General features: G+C 44.9%; 2 protein-coding genes across 2 annotated transcripts in view; one reads left to right on the top strand and one right to left on the bottom strand.

Annotated features, from left to right (window-relative positions):
- LOC135819562 (uncharacterized) overlaps positions 1-19,726 on the bottom strand; it is a 205,263-nt gene that overhangs the window by 68,294 nt on the left and 117,243 nt on the right. The window lies entirely within an intron of this gene.
- On the top strand, positions 5,116-14,357 carry LOC135819014 (uncharacterized). The gene is made up of 7 exons (XM_065332165.1): positions 5,116-5,259; positions 9,255-9,380; positions 11,510-11,773; positions 12,106-12,525; positions 13,213-13,362; positions 13,817-14,311; positions 14,352-14,357. Exons 1-7 carry the CDS (start codon positions 5,116-5,118, stop codon positions 14,355-14,357), a joined length of 1,605 nt encoding a protein of 534 aa, XP_065188237.1.

Genomic DNA, 19,726 nt, shown 5'->3' with positions numbered 1-19,726 from the left:
GAGTAGAAAGGATAACATACTTTCTTTGTTCATCTGTTTCTGCACTTCGGTGATTTCCAATGCAGGGATGGTAGTCCTAACCATGCCTGCATCTCCTGGAAAAGTATTAGCAGTGCTGCTTTTGGTGACAACGTCTGTGTTCAGCGATGGTGAGCAGCTCTCTGAGTCGGCTGATTCAGCAGTGTTACCAGCCACATTGTCTCCAATACACCAGGACCAACCAGTATTCCCTTTTTACAATAACTTCACAGTGTTTGTTTCCAGTAGAAGCGGAGTTTCAGTTACTAGACCTACGGAGTCATGTGGTGCTGACCTGTTGCGACCATGCCTGACCGTAGATGATGCCTGGGAACAGGTTCTCCGGATGGTTGCCTCAGCCGGCCACATATTTACAGGTACCTGTTATCTGTTGAAATCTATTAGCGTTCAGATATATCTGGTTCCAATGGTGGAGACTGGATGCACATTGCAGCTAGGAACGTCCCAATTGACTCTGGACAGCATTTGTGTTAGTAGTCTCAATATATCGACCCTAGATACTCTTGGCTGCAACATGACGACACTTCGAGGTGGCTTCATTAATTTACGTTTGCTTTGCGCGCAAACGCTGCACTTCTCATCTATATTATTTAGCGGTCCTCGTGGCGGATCATCGAAGTCTGGATTCCTCATATCGCTGGAGATTGGACATGTGTTCCAAATCGAGTTTATATCGTGTCAGTTTCTGCTGTATTCCGGACACGGGGGATTGTTCATCCGCGACGTATATATGACTCCATATCTAGGAGAACAAATCGGTTTGATCCATGTGCAAAACTGTTCATTCACAGCGCACACAGCTGAATCCGGACAACCGCCCTTCCTCACCGATTCGGCAGTACGTGTCTTACTGAACGCTTACCCTATATTGACTGCTCTGTTTGAAAATTGCCAAATTAGCAACATGAGAATGAGTACAATCATACTAAATAACATGAAAGATGCCCTCACAGTTACCCAGGCTGTCTTTTCTATATCCACGATCCGTCATCGAACCAGCAATATCACGATTTCCAACTGCAACTTCACAAATTGCTCCTCGGACAATATGATTAAGGTGGAGACATATCCAGTACGGGATTGCTACGTGACTTATGTGACGGTGAAAGGATCAATCATTGCACACAGTCTCATCTTCCATAGTCCGATATCCTTTTCTACGGATTCCAGAGTTCGAGTTGCCGTTACAGACTGCAGTTTTGTAGTAAACACCATCGGTCCGAATGCATGTTCTGCTGGAATTCACGTTGAGACAAATAAACGTCCAAGATCCTTCGAACCAGAAGAAGATACTTGGAAACCAGCAGAAATCCTTTTGGGTCGAGTTTCGTTCGGCGCAGCGAATATCCTGGGAAAGTGTCCAAGTATGAACACTTCATCGTCTGTGATTACTTTGTTTGATCGAGCAGCTGCTGATGAAGAGAGCGTCACTCAAATGAATGTTGTTCAGTCGCGGGATTGCCAATTCCAATGCTCGATGGATTCACAGACGCTGAAGTGTATACCAATGATTTTAGCTGTGGGTGCACCTGTCAAAGTTGACCTGCACAGTCGGAATCATATCGAGTAAGTCTAGTCCATCATCTTACTTCTGTAGTCAATACATGTGCGGTGATTGAAACCTTACTAGTATTGTTTAGATATGTTCGATTAGACGATAGGCTCTGGCGTTTACATTATCTTTTCTATATGTATTGGTACAAGTAGATATTGCTTGCGATCAGCGGAGACCAGACGACGCTTGTAAACACCAGCAAATATGACCTTGTGCTGTTGTCAACAGACGCCATGGAGAGGTTGTGGTATGAAATGAGCTGCATGGTTCTTATTGTTACTGTTGTTATTGATACACAATTTGCTGGTTCACCGTACTGCCAATAGTGAGAATGAGATGAAGTGTAGTAAAGGCACCAACGCGTATAGCCGATTGGTTTGTAGGTTTTCCTGCGAATCATGAGTTTCCGAGTTCAAAACCTGTGCTGGTAACAGGGAGTGTGTTCAGTGCTCTCTAAATCGTGCTGATGCGGGCGAGTATCACTTTACGTGCAATGAACTGTGCCGACACCCACGGTGAAGTGGGTACTCACTTGCTCGGTGTGAGGGTAACAAGCATGCGGTTTATGGGGTTGTAGGGCCTTTACACGCCCGCTTGTTGAGAGACTTATCCCCTCTCCCCTGACTCACTTGTGAGGTCTGCATTAGACACTAAGGATATATGGGCGAAGTGGTGGCCCGCCGATGCGAATGTATTTGCTTGATGTGTTTCTCACGTCAGGTGATTCGGCCGCGAATCTGGCTAACTATTTTTTTAAACGACCACGGCCAAATAAAAACTATATTTACGAATGAGAGGGAAAAGAGAAAAGAGGAAACGATTACATGTTATTACATACACCTTCAACCTTCAAGTGGTGATTCTTTCTACTTTACAACAATCCTTGCCACCACGTCCGTACACTTTGTGACGTGTAGTTTTTAATTCAACCTTTTCTGTGTTCCTCCCTTTCTCCTTGTTCTTGATTTAGCACCTGTGATAGTTGTGTCGGTGGGGTTCATAACACCTCCGTTCTACACGTTTCCATTTATGTTGATTTGTCACACATAATAGTTAGTTGAGTGTACAAACATTGCGCTAATATCTTGACCCATATCATTCAATATCTGCTTCTCCTCTGATGAATACCCGTCATCATAATAAATTTGGATCGATGCAAAGCTTGTCAGGAGCAACTTCTAGCTGTTGTGCTGGCGTCGTCTGGTCTCGTCTGGCCGCAAGAAAATTCTGTCAATACTATACTGAAGATAGCATCAAAATTCTATTAATACTGTTGATAGCAATAGAGAAAGAAAGAGAGGGAGACGTAACACGGGCCACGTGAACCAAGCAATAGGAATTGCATTCACACTTAGCGCATGAACACATTATGCGGGCGTCCATCCACCACATCAATCGACATGATCAAACACGATCTGAAAAGTAGCAATACCACTGTCACTGAAGTTCTTGCTCTAGGCACGAAAAAACATCGAAATAATTCATAGACCGTTCGTTTCTTACGCTTCAATGGTTTCAAACACAAAATGATCAGTGTGTATTAGTGGACGGCAGTCACCTAATGTATAAATTCACTAATATTGTCGCTTTGTCACTATCGTGGATTATCGAGGACCGAAGATAGATTAATAATAATAATATTATTCCAAATAATGCAATGATTAATTATTGTCTCCACGTCGCCTTTTTAATTCAAAATAACCTTGCAGTTAAATCCGACCATGTCAAGAGATGTTCGCATGTTTTGGTGGAGAGAAAATCCATTTCTGTGATGACATGATCCTTGAATTTGGTACATTTACACGCTTAATATTTAAACTGTGCCCATGGCATCTCTCTTTTTCCTATTTCTTATGCAGAGGAAAGTCGTTCACTAGCGCTCCGGTAGTTTCTCAAAATGGCATACTCAATGTCTTCGGCATTCTAGAAACTGAGGTGGATATTAGCACATTCGTGCAACAAAGTGGTCTCAGCATTGTATGGCTTGATCCGGTAAGCATATGTCCATGTATGAGCTGAAAACAGACGACATTAACCTTTATCATCCTGACCCATCAAGGAATTGACTTATCATTACAAAACTTTCCACATAAATGTATTTTAGTTGTGTAACCTTTGTGCTGTTTGGTTGAGTTTGGTAACTCAGCTCTTCTTCCTCGCTCACTGGAGGAATTTCTCAAGTCTCCTCGCGCAACTGGGGAGCACTCCAATGGAGAGAGAAAGATTTTCATAGAGCGGCTTGCTGTGAGAGGTGGACTGAGATTTGCCGGCACCAACGAAGAATATCAAGACCATACGGCCACGGACATGCGGAACTCTGCGCTGGTCGTTTATCCGTGTGGAGGCAAAGCAAACGCGGGCAACATTCTGCTGAAGCGAACGCGAAGCTGAAGCTGGATTGGTGACTGACGTACCTGCTTACTCCACAACACCGGCGCATAATGATGTACATGTACAAGACTTCGTGAGTATTTAACTCAAATTCGTGTTCCGTCAGCGTCAGTGTCAGCAAGTACATGTAGTACAATTTGTTCCCAAAATAACTTCGGGACAGTCTGTTCATGGTCCTCATTTGTATTGGACTCGTTCTCTACACTTGCGATAATTTACAGCAATTCTAATATTGTAGCGTTGTTCTCTTGTTATTTAGTGGAACCTGTATTGAGTAACTGAGTTTATGTTTCGTTACATTGTTGACAGATCTCCTGTGTACCGTTTTTGTGGCACAATGATTATAGCCATTTGTCGTCTCCATTCTTGTGCAATCATGCACATGTACTTTTGAAGTAGGTTGGTTCTCTTCATGTTCATGTTATTTTGACCTATTTCATAGATATTGGTTGCCTTGTTGTTTTCTCTCCCTTCTCCTCTCACCCAAGCCATTCTGCATAAGCGAAGCTGTGGACGCAGCATACTGCTGCTACACTTCAACGCGGGAATGCGTGTAATAATAAAAAATATTAACCTTTGTGCCAAATAATTTTTCAATTCGGACTAAGCATAGCTGGGTTAGCTGAAAACGCAAGACCTTTTAGCCCTGACCGGAAAATCACCTCCCACTGGGCCAAAAATGGCATTTTTGAAAATGCATATTCTGGTCCAAAATTGGTTGGAGATGTTGGGTATGGACATATGCACTGTGAATCCAAAGAAATTTTGTAGGATTTCATTGTACGAGACTCATAACACCATATTTAGATATGCGACTTTTGGCGATTTTTCCTCAAAATTCATTCAATTTGGGCAATTGACGACAAAGATCAGACAAGCAATGGCAAGCAGTGCTATAACTGGTCAGTGTTGACTTCAGAATGGAGAAATGTCATATAACATGCTTGATATGATCCTGGTGTTCTACGGCAAGCTAGAGTAGAGTACAGCAACTCGTTTTATACGGCGCTTGCATCATATGCAACTTCGCGATCCAGAATGGGTCTTTCTTTTTCTTGGGCGCCTCGTAAAGCTTGAATCCTCCAGCAGCCCTACCTACTTCAAGACAAACCATATGATGGACAGTGAGGATGCCGAGTAACTGGAGTAGCAACCACAGCAACTGCATCAGCTATAATAGCAGCCGGTGCAGTGGCAGCGGTTGGCTCACTGTGCTCGGCGCATCCCAGGGTGATTCATCTCTGGCCACACGTGTACGTACGTACGCGGCACAGGTAAAGTCATATTGATGGAGAATGCAATGCTGCTCCTTCTCTGATTTGGACACTCACTGGCAAGACAATCCAGCTATCTAAATAGTCTGAAGCATTCCCTTAACAGCCGAGTGCATACTGCGTACCGGTGTACGTACGTATGAAAATTCAAGAAACAATCGGCTGCGCAATTTCTGAAAGTGATTCAAAATTGCACAATTGTTGACAATTCTGGATTATTCTGGATTCATATTAGATAGCAATCTCCATCATGTAGGTGCCTGGCTCTGTACTCAACATACAATACTTACATGTATGCACATCTCTATTGTGATCTGCATGCATGCCTGACCAGTACACTTGACTTCAAATTCAAATATTTTCAAAAATCTGACCTTCAAATTTGATCGCAGTTTACTTGAGGAACTTCTGCAAACGGGCTCACAACAGATAGCTCCTGCTCAGAACACCATGCCTAGTTGTCAGAGACTTCAGCATCGCTTTCCAAATCTCTTTGGTCTCCAGCATCCCCTGCGTCCGAGTCAGCTGCGATCTTTTGAATAGCAGCAAATTCGTAATCTTCAGAAAACGACTCCGACACAATTTCGCTGTCTCCAGAATCATCCTCAGAGTCATTACCCGCCTCACACTGCTTCACAGGACTCGTTCCATCGACACAGAGTAGTTGAGCTACTTACCTTGCCGAGAAAGAGCAGGGCAAGATGACGAAAACGAACTTTGAGCAAAACAATTTATTTGAACGATATGCCAAAAATAGTTGATAAATATGGTGGTAAAGACACACCTGGCAATATGGCGGTAAACACACGCCTGCCCACACACGCTCTCTAGGCTGCAAAGTTCTGCCAAAAATACGCACATCAAACTCGATGCTCGCGGCTGTTCTGCTGTGCAGACTGGCCACATACTGGTACACGTCGATCAGGGCCTTCAGCCCACTAATGAACAGTTCCAGGCCCCACTGATGTTGAGGCATCAGTACAAACGCGACGTACACTGGGGACGTATATATACGTCGTTAGTGGGGCAGGTGCACAGTGGTGAAAGGATTTAAAATAGCATACCTGCGAGACTCGGCAATAGCGACGGTCCAGGGTCAACCATGTCGTTCAACGACTTGCCATCTGGAGCCATCGCCGAGGCATTGAACACCACTCTTAACATCGTGGTTGCAGCGTGCTCGTGGAATACACCATGATGCGGTACATAGTACCCGGCATCGCTCTCACCTGGCTCCAGCTCAATTGCTCCAAGCTCGCGGTACTCCCTGATCAGCACATCATCATAGAGCGCACGTTTCCCATTCCTCTTCAGCTTTTCAAGAAGCCGCGTTGCGATGACTCTAGCTTGAGCATAGTTATCCGTTGGCCACAAGTTCGCCACAAGAGACCCACTTGGTACCCGCTGCCCTGGCGACATAGCGGGAAAGATGGCAGATGCTGATGTTGTTCTGGAGGTTCATTCAACTGCCATAGTTTGTCGATGTGGGCTGTGACACATGACACGTTCACCAGCTGACTGTTTCGACTTGGTGCAGACGCTGAACCAGATAATACAGTACCTATCTCTGTGTTCCACACCGTCTCACCATTAACTTCCTTCTTGCTGTGCAGTACCGCGTTGATATATTCAGCACCAATCAGCATGTGTATTTCGTCTGATATCCCTTGTTGAGGCTTGTCACTCAGCTCTACTCCCCAACTGTGCCACTGCGCAATGGTCTGAGGACTTGCGCACTTCAGGTCCAGCTCTAGCGTTGGTATCACGAACGCGCGTACTCGAATGCTAGCTGAGCGACCCTGGATCGTGATGGCGTACTTATCCATGCGCTGTTGGGTTGGTTCCGCGCCAAACGGCTTCACCTCTACATTTTCCACCCCAACGTGTTCTGCATCGATTGCTGACAACAACGCTGCAGTCACGAACAACGCCTCAGCACCGGAGTCCAGGAACACGCGAACCTTCGCGTTTCGAGTTCTTCCCTCAACTCGTGCCACTCCGGTCATCAGACGCACACTTGGCGAGTGTAGACAGCACGATCCAACATTCTTCTCCGTTACTATCTCACTCGGTTTCTCCCGGCTGTAACCTGCTCTATCCAACACATCATGTATTAGCAGGTGGTGTTTCCTCTGGCATTTCGTGCATCTCGAGCCTGACCCACATTCTCTGGCCATATGGCCATACTTAAGGCAGTTCCAGCACAGTCTCTCTCGCTGCAGAAAAACCTTTCTCACTTCCTGTGGCAGCGACTTTAGCTGCTTCTCTGCATCTGCGACCGATATCGCCATGCACTGTGCCGACGCCGTGGGCCTTGGCACGGATCGTTCTACTGGCTTCCTGGCAGTATCACCCTGTCGTCCGTGCGCAACCTGGTAAGACGCGCCGTGCTCCTGTACCTGGCGCAGAGACATCCCGTAGCACTGCCGTTCGACCAGGTACGTCTTCATCTCAGGTCCGCATTGCTCCAAGATTACCTGCTTTGCCATTGCTTGCAGCACCGGGGCCATTTAACCTATATCGGCGCTATACTTGGTGTCCACCTCAGCATCTTCTGTCATAGCGAGTGTGGCCCACACCTCTACCTCTCGGCAAATACGGACAACGTATTGGTGAAACGACTCATCTGACCGCTGCTTGCCTGTCAGCAATGTCTTCCACGCTTTATCCGGAGTCTTTCCGAGCGAGGCAAGCAACTCTCGCTTTGCTTCCTCGTAATTGTTGCATCCAATACATATCCTCTCCGCTTTGCTACCCGCTAGCGCAATGCGCAGTCGCAGCAGCCATTCGCTTTCTTCGAACTCATTCTTGGAACAGATGTCCTCAAACAGGTCAAGATAACGCTCCAATGGCTGCGTTCCATCATATGAGGGGATTTTCATCGACGGTTGACGCCCACCTCTGTGACTGGGAGCTTCCTCTGTACCTCCCATCGCGGCTTTACCATCACCCTCATACGCATTGGCGATGCGCTCGTTAATCTCCTTTAGTGTTTTGTCAAAATCGGTGCGGAGCGCCTCCTCTCGCCGTCTGGCACTGCGCTCCTCACGCTCCGCGTACTGTTGGAGCCTCTGCTCCACATGTACCTTCAACAACTCGCCTTCTAATCCCAACCGCTCTCCATTGTCGATAAAGCTGGCTTCCAAATTGTTCCATAGTTCCTCTGCCATGCTCGCTCCTATCCTGGCATGGTCGCCAAATGTTGTGAACCCTCTAACATTCTCTAAATTGTCAGGATCGCACGACCACATGGCACGAGGACAACTCTTTTCCTTTGCACAGTATATTTCACTTCATCGAATAATTAACAATGAACACTAATAACACCAGCTATTTATAGCATGCCAAAACAGCGTACATGCAAAACATACGCATATAAAACTGGACATAACAGCGTATACAGCAAAACGCACACAGCGCATATAGCGTAGGCCATGCCGCAACATCAGCGGTACGGTGGAGTCGAAATACAACATTGAAACGAATACAATGCAATAAGCGCGAAGGCCCTTTCCCAATTGAGAACTGGTGGTTTGCAACAATACCATTCGGAGATTCCATACTGCATGTCCGATGGTTCTCTGCTCTACTTCTAGCGCTCTTCAGCCGACTAGCTGCTACCCTCAATAGCCATTACGGGTACATACAACAGAAATTCCAACACCGAGGGGTTACGGGTACTGATAATGACTTTTACCCTGACAGTTGTTTTACGTACATGTACAAAAAAGCTCGTGAGAGAAGGCGAGACAGAACAGGATCACAATTGCTTTTACTGAAGAATATAGGCGCAATGTAATGAGCAAGGCGTGAAACTGAGAAAGAATGTAGCATTGCATTGCGAATAGCACATCTACGCCTAAACTGGAAACGTTTGCAGATCAAAAATCCCTCGCAAGCCTATCCTCAACGGAATGTCATGGCCAGTGCCAATGACAGGTGTATACTTCCTGTTCGTTTCTTCAGCTTTGTCCTCCTTACTTATGTGCCTACAGGCGAATCTACAGCAATTTCTGAGGCAAAATGTGTCCTATGGGTGGTCTACTGTCGGAGCCAGTATTCGTAAGCAGTACAGGGGTATCGGACAATGCTCACTGGATCCGAAGATGCAAGGCTACTCGGTAAGACAAAGGCTAGAAAACCTACAGACGCCATGGAGAGGTTGTGGTATGAAATGAGCTGCATTATTCTTATTGTTTTTATTGATACAACATCTGCTGGCTCACCGTGTTGCCAATAGTGAGAATGACATGAAGGGCGGTAATCAACGACGGCTAACTAAAAACTACATTTCCAAATGAGAGAAAAGAGAAAAGAGGAAGACGATTAATTACATACACCTTCAACCTTCAAATGGTTATTCTTTACAAAAATGACGATAGTTTCTGACCCGTTCGTCTTGATGTTTGCAGTCTGGTTCAATTTCTGTGAAGACGCACTAAGCAGACTCTCAGTTTGAAGGCAATAGCTTCGGTAGATATATTTGTTTAAAACATCAAGAACTGTTGTGACTACTTATGTCAGTGTGTTGCTTATGTCTCTCCAGCTGAGCTTCCGTAAAAAATGCTACATCCAAGCCGATCCGATTGTTCTCCTCGAAAACCAACCCGCTTCCAAGAGCTACCAGAGGGGCTCAAGAAGTAATGGGTCTTGTGCAACATTCGGTGCCACTTGGGTTGATACAACTCAACTGACCAATGTCGGCAGGGGCATGGATCAATTCCTCCAGTGCGCTATTAGCAGCAGGTCTATTTTCACCGCAACTAACCTGAACAATGCGCTTGGCAAACTGTTAAAACTCAGCACAGCCTGGATTCTGTTGGGACAATCAAGTACAGATTGCTATAAGCACCTCGGTAACCTCTGGCTATACAAGATAAATCGGTGTAGTATGGAAATGTTAAAGGAAACGTACATAATGAAAAGGTAATCATTATTACGCTTTATGACAATCGAATAATGAATCTAAACAAAGTGCAGTTCCGGTGCAACATTCTCATCCTTACTAAGCCTAACCTCAAAGATCTTTCGAGGAAACACACAATAGTACACAGCATGGGAATTTATACAATACGTAAATAAATCGAAGTCGTTCTAACAATGACTTTACAGCTTACTACAGAAGTGTATCGGTGCACGGGAGTAACGATGATTCCGAGACTTTTGGTCGGAGGAGTTACTTTTGCCCCGCCCCCACTTCCATCCAATATGCCACCGCCCCCGCTGTGCAGCATCTGATTGTACTGTTTCACACCGCACGGAATTTAACCACGTTTATACACCCTTTGCTTTTTAGATTGTCTTCAGGACAATCCGACAGCGCACTTCAACTCCTTGCCGAGCGAATGGGCGGCAACAATGTTAGGGACCTCAGCAACGTTATCATTTCTGGGTCACTTATCTTGGCACCATGGTCGCATTTTAGCGGCATTCACTGGAGCTCTTCAGCGGGAAATGCATCTGGGCGCATCCTCTCACGTATTACGTTATACCCAGCGCCAGGAGAGCATATTACTGTCAATATTCGCACCTATGATGACTTACTGTCTACGACTAGTTCTAGAATGAAAGTTCAGGTAAGTTTTAGTTTGGCAGGATTATTAGGTTGTTTTTCCTTTCCTGAGCTGTGCAAATTTGGGGGGGGGGGGAGAGATTCTGTAACAGGAAATTGGCAAACCCAGAAGAGGAGACGGTTTCAAATAGGATATACGTTGCAAACAGGCCCGGGCTCAATACTCACTTTCTCTCTTGGTATTTTGATTAGAAAACATAATATTTCACAGTGAGACTATCCAGCTATTTGAAAGTTGTGACAAGAAACATATGGCCACCTAACATCCAGGCTCTAGCAGCGCACTGCGGATGATTATGACGGCATACATACATACATACGGCATATACACGGAATAGGTTTTACAAGTAGCAAGATCTTTTGTACAGTTGCTTGTGTCCGTCACTTCCACGACAGTTTGTCTTTCAACGCTGTCTTGACCTGTGCTCCCATTACTACAAGAGAAACTACCTTTATTATAACTAAGGAGACATTATGCTTCTCTTAGTAGAAGTTCGTTCGATTTCCATTGCCATCTTGCGATTTTGTCTCAAAATAAAGTTTGCAATGCTTTATGACATGACGTTCTGCAGTGTCGTTCTATAGTATGCAATGAAGGGCCGTTGATATCTTGGACTGGCAGATTGAGGTTTTTGATGAATCCTTTTATATTTTTGTGATGTCAAAATAATGATGTAGATTATCAGTGAGGATAATGTTTACATGCTACGGTATGGAGCAAGAGATAGAGGTCTGTATGAGCACCTGGAAGAGAGGTATTTCATATCAAGCTCACCTCTCACTGGCATAGCACTTGGCGGGGAACCAGGAGCACGAGGAAACTTCCGTTTCAGGTTGTTGGATGATACTGCCAAAGAAAAGAAGTCTAAAGATGGATTCTACTTGGATGTGCCATTTGAGTTGCGACCTTGTTTTGGAGGCTTCTACGGCCCTTATGTAGCGGTAAGGCATTGAAAAGTGATAATGAATATATTTGGGTCCAAACGCGTGTTTGTGTGTGTGTTGGTGGTTGAGTGCGTAAGGGAGTTATAATTCCTTTTTGACTTAGTTATCTAGCCCTTGGAAAAATACCCATTCCATCCTTACGGTATTTATGTTATAGAGGCACTTGTTGTAGGATCAAAACCCGTAACCTCTTCGCTGTTTGGTATTTTTCGTGCGTGCAATGGTTAACGAGGGTAGCAACGTGCCGGCTGAGAGCGAACGAGGAGGTTCTGAATTAATATGAAAACATTGTTATTGTGTTTCCTTGAATTATTTATATTGTGCATCAGGTTACCATAGAATACCAGCAACTGACTCCACTGACTAAAGTGTGCTACTGTATGAACTCTACGGCGATACAGAAGTGCAGCAAGGGTCGCTTTGTGCATATGAAACCAGGCTATTGGGCCGGTAACATCACAACCAATAGCCGTCGCGGCTCAGAAAAGGAACCTCTTGATTGGATATCTACTGGTGAACATGTGGTGTTTGAATCTGAGAGTAACACTTCAAACATCTCGCTCAAAGAGACGCAGGCGTATGGATCATTCGTCGATTACCCGTTCGGCATTGCACAGTGCACGAATGGACTTTGCAAGAGTAGTGCGTGGCTCTACAATGGATCGGGAACGCCAGCATGTGTTGGCAATGCCGCGGGTATCTTGTGTGGAGAATGCAGAGCCGGTACAAGACTGAAGCTAGCATTAGCGGTAAGAATAGTAACATGGCTGCAAACTGTGACAATGATCCGTTCAGGTTCCGCTCTCTGCCCAGTATGTTGCAAACAAAGTTGGCTTTGCCATTTCTTCGATATTAATTTTAGGGTGGAAAGCTGACACTGAGATCCAGAGTTCGAGTACTCTGATTATCTCCGATCGAATATTGGAGTATTCGAGTAATCTTCATCTCCTAAAAATTGCACACCAGGGTCCCTAAAATTACATGATACAACATTGATTGAACCGAGTGGAAGTCATGTTTCTCTGGTTTATTGGTTGGTGGGTCATTTGGGCTCCCTCTACTCGGGAACAAATGTTCACCACACAGTCTGCACATCAATATCTGACCACTGCTGCTCTGAAACTGCAAATTTCTGTGGTAAATGCATGTATCATGTATGAACGAGTACTCTGATTTTTTACGGATATGATTATTTTTGAAAACACCGAGCGAGTACTCGAGTATTCAGTGTAATTGTTTCACCCCTAATATTTATACTTTATATTTGGTAACCCTAAGCGATAAACACTTTGCATGTTTGCGGAAGCCTTCCTCTTGGACTCTATAATCGTCGCGGAACCAATCCGGCCAATACTGCATGTGCAGCATTGGCCGGGTGTGTTTGGCGACGATAGCACATGACTGATTTTACTTGCCTCTTATGTGTCGTTTTACAGCAATGCGTTGATTGCTCAATGACGTCATCTATTCCACTATGGGTATACGTCATAACCATGGTGGTAATGACAGTCCTGACATCCATTCTGCTCTTCTACTTCAATGTTGGCCTTTCACCAGTTCTGGATAGCTGGCTGTTCTTTGTGCAGGTAATATTGGTTATTACAAGTGTTGAAATAAATATTTTTTATTAGCACATAATGAAAAAATATTTACTTCAAGTACATGTACATGCATATCAGTTGGCGCAACTTCCTTTTAATCAGGATTTTTTTATCAGAGAAACCATGTCCATGAAGCCTGATTGAAGGCACCAGACAGCATTTTGTTCGATGATGCAACTTTATATCTCATTCTTGGTTTCAAATAGTGAACCACAGGTCAAAGATTAAAGAATGAAAGTGGAATATGTTTTCGTATTCTGTAACAAACTACCAATCAGAAGAAAGGTCACATGATGACTAGAATAGATCGGAAAATCAAACGTCAAGAAAGTTATGAAGTTAGGTATCAGTGATGTGCTGTGTTCGGAAGGAACTCGTACTACATGTATGTTGAGATTAGAGTCTGCCATGATTTCTGCTTATTTTGGTTGTTATTCAGACGTCTTGGTATATCTTCCCGAACGAAGTCACATTCGTCTACAGCAGCATCTACACCGTTTTGACTTTCGGACTCGGACACGTGTGTCTCAAAGAGGACCTAAATCGACTTCAAGTCAGCACTCTACTCCTCATCCAACCAATCACACTTCTTCTCATATTCCTGGCTATACGAATTGCACGATCTTACAACTACCTTGGAACTCGACTGGCAAGACTACAGAGCCACATGAAACTAGTGCGAGTCATGTGGTTTGTTCTGGTCTACAGCTACTTTATGCTCACCTTCACAGCTCTCAGTGTGTTCTGGTGTGTGCAAATCAACGACAGGCAGGTGCTTGCCATGGATGGTTCCGTAGACTGCTATGTGTCACCGCATCTAGGCTATGTCCTGGCAGCAGTCGCAATCCTGTCCATAGTTATCCTCCCACCGCCGTTGCTATTACTCATTCGACGAACGCATGGTCATATCATGTTGAAGGGTTTCGTGGACGAGGCGTGCTGCATGTATGCTGATGAATGCCGCTGGTGGTCAGCTGTGAACCTGATGAGGCGTATTGCCATTGGCCTGCTTGGATCACTACCGTTTTCAAGCGCGGTGTCCAGACTCTTGGTGACATCTGGATTCCTTCTGCTGCTTCTAGTGGTGCATAGCACAGTTCGGTACGTATATTTCTTTCTTCTTTGATCCGTGTTACAAGGCAAATGTTGCTGCTTGGGTGTCGAGTACACCATGGCTTAGTGGTAGGGAATCGCTGGTCATAAGCGAGGGACCCTGGTTCGAGTCAAGGTTTTCTTCACACCGTTCCCCATTTCCAACTTCCCCACAAACTAATGAATATTTTGCACAGCCATCAACCATATGAATATAATTATAGTGAAGAACGGTAGCGGTGATCAGATCCGACCAGATTACTCGACCATGAGTCTCTGTGTCATTGCTAGCTGGGTGCATCAACAGGAAGATATTAGGGCCACAGGAAAAAAAGATGTAAAACTGGAGAAGAAGGAGGACAATAGCCAAGTTTAGTGACTGGCCAACATTGTCTTTTAGGCTAACTAGCGCAGAGCAGTGAATTTTGTAGCAGCAAACGTCTTATTTTACTTGTAAATCCACTCTTGAAATTTGACAATGCCATGATTAGTTCATGATTAGGTAGTGGGGTTTTCTCAACTTGATACTGTACCCTCCGCGAGTGTGGAGTGGAAGATTGATCCTGCTTGATGGCCATTACGTGTTCTGTGTTTGGGTTCACTCGCGACTGGCGTTTGTCATTCCTTGTTACAGCCTCAAACTTGTCTGCGTACAATTATGTAGATGTGCTAGATTATGGTGCAGAAGAAACGAATTATATCATCCTCCAGCTGCATGACTTTATCATTTCAGTGTGTGTGTTATCTCTGCTTCCATGTTCAGGCCTCTTCGGAAGGGTAATTTTGCGGGTGTCGGCTACAACATATGGGAGTCGTTCATGCTCTGCATTTCCATCTGTATCGCAGGACTCTACATGGTCATGTACGCTGCACACATGACCGAAAACTATGTGCTATGGGTCAGTGGGGCACTCTTCCTTACGCCAACTGCGTTGGTGCTGACAGCACTCCTCTACCAACAATGCCTAGCCAAGGAGGGAGGCTACGGAAGATTCAGGACTCTCTCCGTTCGCCGCATATGGCAGCGTCGGCAGGAGGGACGTGAACGGGAGAGAAATGAATCACATCTGGACGAAACAGCCTTGGCTAACTTGATAGGCGACATCAGAGACCCACTCTTAGTTGATAACATTCGTGATCAACAAGAGGGTCGCCTCTAAATTATGTTGTGTGATCATGCACCTGATAGGTCTTCAACAACACGAGACACTGTATTTGCTGTAAATTAGCTTCTACTTTTGTCGTATTAGTAAGCACTCCCCAATTATGGTCTCTCAGCGCTCACATGACTATCTCCATGCAGAAGTAACATACACGTTCAAGCACATCTTTCGTCAGCTTCAAAAGAAATGCAGGAAGGGCCTAGATACGCTTTATTGGTGCTAAGACACTAATAACTATGAAGAAAGGAATGGATGAGTATCTGGCCTTCTGTACTAACATTGCATGACAACTATCATGTTGCCATGTGGCTCTCCTCCATTTGCATGCATATTTGCAACACACATTCTGTATTGGATTACTTCGAGCTTCAGGCAATCGCCTATTCGCTATTTGTCCTGGTATCCGTGGCGGATCCTTTCTTTTCACGAAAAGAATAATTGAATATACTCAATGCTACGATCATGCATTATGTGCTTGCGCGGCTCTCCCGATCTTTATTACCACCTGGATGTGATTCGGAAGAACCACCTTCCATATTGGCGGTGTCAACAAAACGATAGGCATTTGGAATTTCACATTTTTTCTACTTTTGGTGTTTCTATGTTTTTTCCTCTCATTTTACATGTACATGTTCGTACCAGCCTTTTTCTTACTCCCTCCTCCGTGTCGTCATGCTCATGGCGTTGGCTCTTTTCTTCGGTTGGGGAGAACAGAGTCCCATGCTGTGTAAAACATTGAATTGTACACCATATCCATTTCACTGCTTAGTTGCTCATGAACTAGACAGGTTCATTGATTTACACTGGAAATCTAAAATACTGTGGTGAGTGTTCTGCATGTTCTGCATGAGTGACTTCAGGTTAGCCGCTACGCTACCATATTATGAAGCGAGACTGTATCTTGGAGAACTTCACAGTCTGCATCATGTGATCCCCAACACGAGCTAGATACGTTCTTGTTCAGTATACTACAATGAGAAAACCAATCATCTATTCAAAAAGAGGGTAGATCTACCATCACTACCATTGCCGTCTGAGACGCCGCATTTTGGAAACTTCATCTCAGAACCTCCACCCATGGGCCTTTTAATTATGTTATAATCCCCTGTACGTATCGTCGATAGCCGTTACGCGAGTGGTGGTACTCAAGATAGACGATGATTAGTAGGTCACAGTAGAGGCATTCTAAGATTAACGCAAGAGTCAGACAACTAGTCGTAATCTAATTCTGTCAAGGCTCTTCTTTAGGGTCAGCGGCAATCCCACTTGTTTTAAAAGTGTATTGACCTGTGATGACTCTTCAGATTCAAGGTAGATAAACAGAATGGTCTTCTCCAAATGAAGTGCCGGGGCAAGCGTGAAGGAATGATTCCTAATCTAGACATTGTGTATATACAGCTTGACTTCGATACAATAATATTAAGACTTAGAGCGGCCAGTACATTCCACAACAATAGTGGCAATGAAGCGAGAGAAAGTTGCATTTAGTGAGTTGTCAGGATGTTTGTCAGCATCTCCAGCGCTAATATTTTCTTAGATAACCAAAGAACAGCAAAGTTTTAAATGAACATTAGCCAATCGTGAATTAGTGGGCTTGTCATGAGACACTTCTCCCTCCGCATCTCTCTTCCTCTTTCATTTGTCTTTCTCTCATTCTCACTCTCTCTTTTGTTCTAGAAACATCCTTCATTGACGTGACATCTCACTGTCGTCTGTGTTCACTGACAAGTCCGATATGAAAACACATGTACATGGAAAAGTGTTACCCCTGCAAAGAGAAATAACTATTATCGATAATTTTGGATGGAGAGCCAAGGATTAAAATTAAAAAGGAGGACCATAGATTTACAAGTTATGTACACGTTTTGTCCAACACTAACGGTCATAAGCAGAATACTGTGTTGAGTCAAAAATATGGAAGTTGGAAGGCTGCTTGTGTAGTATCCCTGCCCGACCAATACGGAAGTAGTACGGAACTAATACGGAGCTTTGCCTGATGTATATTTAGTGTATCTCCGTATGTAAGCGTACGGCGTCTGCTGCATTAAAGCGGCTGCGCATTTCTGTTTGGAAGATTAGATTAGATAGCAACGAAAGCTAACTCGAAGAAGTAGTCAACCTCTAGGTGAGCACCGGAGAGAAAGTTATTTATTTTGCCGCTTCTTCTTTCACTAATAATTATATCTCAGGTGTGTACCTGAAAGAAGTAGAATAAAACTAATTCTTGTTGATTTCACCGCGCCTACCACTCGGCTACCATTACACTTGTTTGCGCATTCTAGACGTGATGCAGCTAAGCATGAGGTCGTTGAATGTCATGATCTCATCAGTCAGTTTTGTGCTAATTTTTGCGCATTTTTGACTCAACAGTATTCTGCTTATAACCGTTATTGTTGGATAAAACAGATAACTTGTAAACATTTGGTACTCTATTTTGATAATTTGGGTGAAAGGAGTATCCAGCGGCTTTTGAATTTTTTGATGACCATTTTTGCTGCTTGCCATTTCGTCATGCGTCCACGAACTCAGCGCCAGGTGATGAGCGTGCGCCTGCTTTACGGATTTTTGACAGGGTAGGTGAGCGTGGAGGTAGTTTCGGTGGATCCTGAGAGAGATACTCCGTAGCTGCAGAAGCAGGAACTGGAAGTTGCCGGGAGCCTCGGCTCATATTACGCTGCGGTGAGGTGGAGACGCCAAGGGTCGGGTCAGCTCTCAGCCTGCTTTCCGTACTAGGCACGAGAACCAGGTAGGGATCTGACTCGGTTGTGCTCTGCTGAGGACCGGGTAAAGACTTACGGCGCAAAGCTATAGCGTTTGGGCGTGCCGGTAAAGATTATCTGCCGTGATCGATATGTGATGGATGGTTATTAGCTCTCGTGGTGTGTAGCTGCTCGTATTCTTCGCAGAGTATCGGTGATTGACCGCGACTAGGCACTGGCGAAGGTGGCGGAAGAGATAGTCTCACCGTTGTTTCAGGGCAAACTCTTATCTCCTCAACGGACTTCAGGTCCGCAGATTGCAGAATGTAAGTTTGGAGGGAACATTGGAGTCTGATCGGATCCGACTGCCTGGGTCTGCAAACTTTGACACCGCGACTGACAGCTGTTGACATCTTTATCCTCACTGTCGTGTAACCATGCGAGGTGTTGGGTTCGTGGCACAGAGCAAGTAGCCATTCCACCGTCTTGGTACCTTTGAGACAGTACTTTTTTCCACGCACTGTGCTACCTTGGCTTGTATGTATCTCCTGCAGTCGCACGGGAAACCTGAGCTTCTTGTTGCTTACGAGCTCTTCCAATGCAAGCAGAGTGTAAGATGTGTGTTCGGCCCTTGCCATGAAACCACAGCGAGCAGAAAACACTCGACTCGGTCTTACTGAGAACACTCCACTGCATAGGTGCATCGCTTGTCGTGAAATTGCATCGCTCTCATGCAATGCACAGCTCTCCTGTTGAACAGACGAGTTCCAACTCGGAAAACATCACCCGCATACACAGAACAATCGTCTCTGTTGGACATCCATCCATTTTTTGCCATGACGTACGCTGGTCTATCCGTCTCAGGCAAGGTCAAGATATCCTCAACGCCTCCGAATGTAACACCGTCGAAACGTGGTTCAGGTGAGAGAATACTAAACTGCTGGGTTTTCTCAAAGCCGGTTGTGGCAAGCTCGATCTTGCTTGCCTCATCGTGAATCTCCAACATATCCTCCTTTTTTAAACCGAGGACTATCAATTCGCATTCCTGTAAACCAAACTCGTTTCCATTTCGCTCCAGTCGACTACCTTTACATTCAACCACCTGGACAAGGTCCGGGAAAGAAACATCATGAAGGTATTCATACAATCTCGTCATATTTATTGGGTCTAAATTTCATACCATGTCATGGCCAATCGCAACCCTCTTCTCACCCTGATGTCAGCGTCTAACGCTAATGTCGAGGTAAATTAGATCAAAAACAGTCGGTTCTAGTTTAGCTAATCTCGCCACATTGGGCTTCGTATCCGGACTGAAGTCCTTCGAACTGCCAAGTCAGTGAATCATCCCTCTGATCATGGTGAGAGGAAAAGAGCGTTTTACTATGCACATGCAAT

This window comes from Sycon ciliatum, chromosome 6, assembly GCF_964019385.1.
Source record: "Sycon ciliatum chromosome 6, ocSycCili1.1, whole genome shotgun sequence".
Classification (NCBI taxonomy): Eukaryota; Metazoa; Porifera; class Calcarea; order Leucosolenida; family Sycettidae; genus Sycon; species Sycon ciliatum.
The sequence above is the reverse complement of the archived record's forward strand: the minus strand, read 5'-3'. Positions and strand labels throughout refer to the sequence as shown.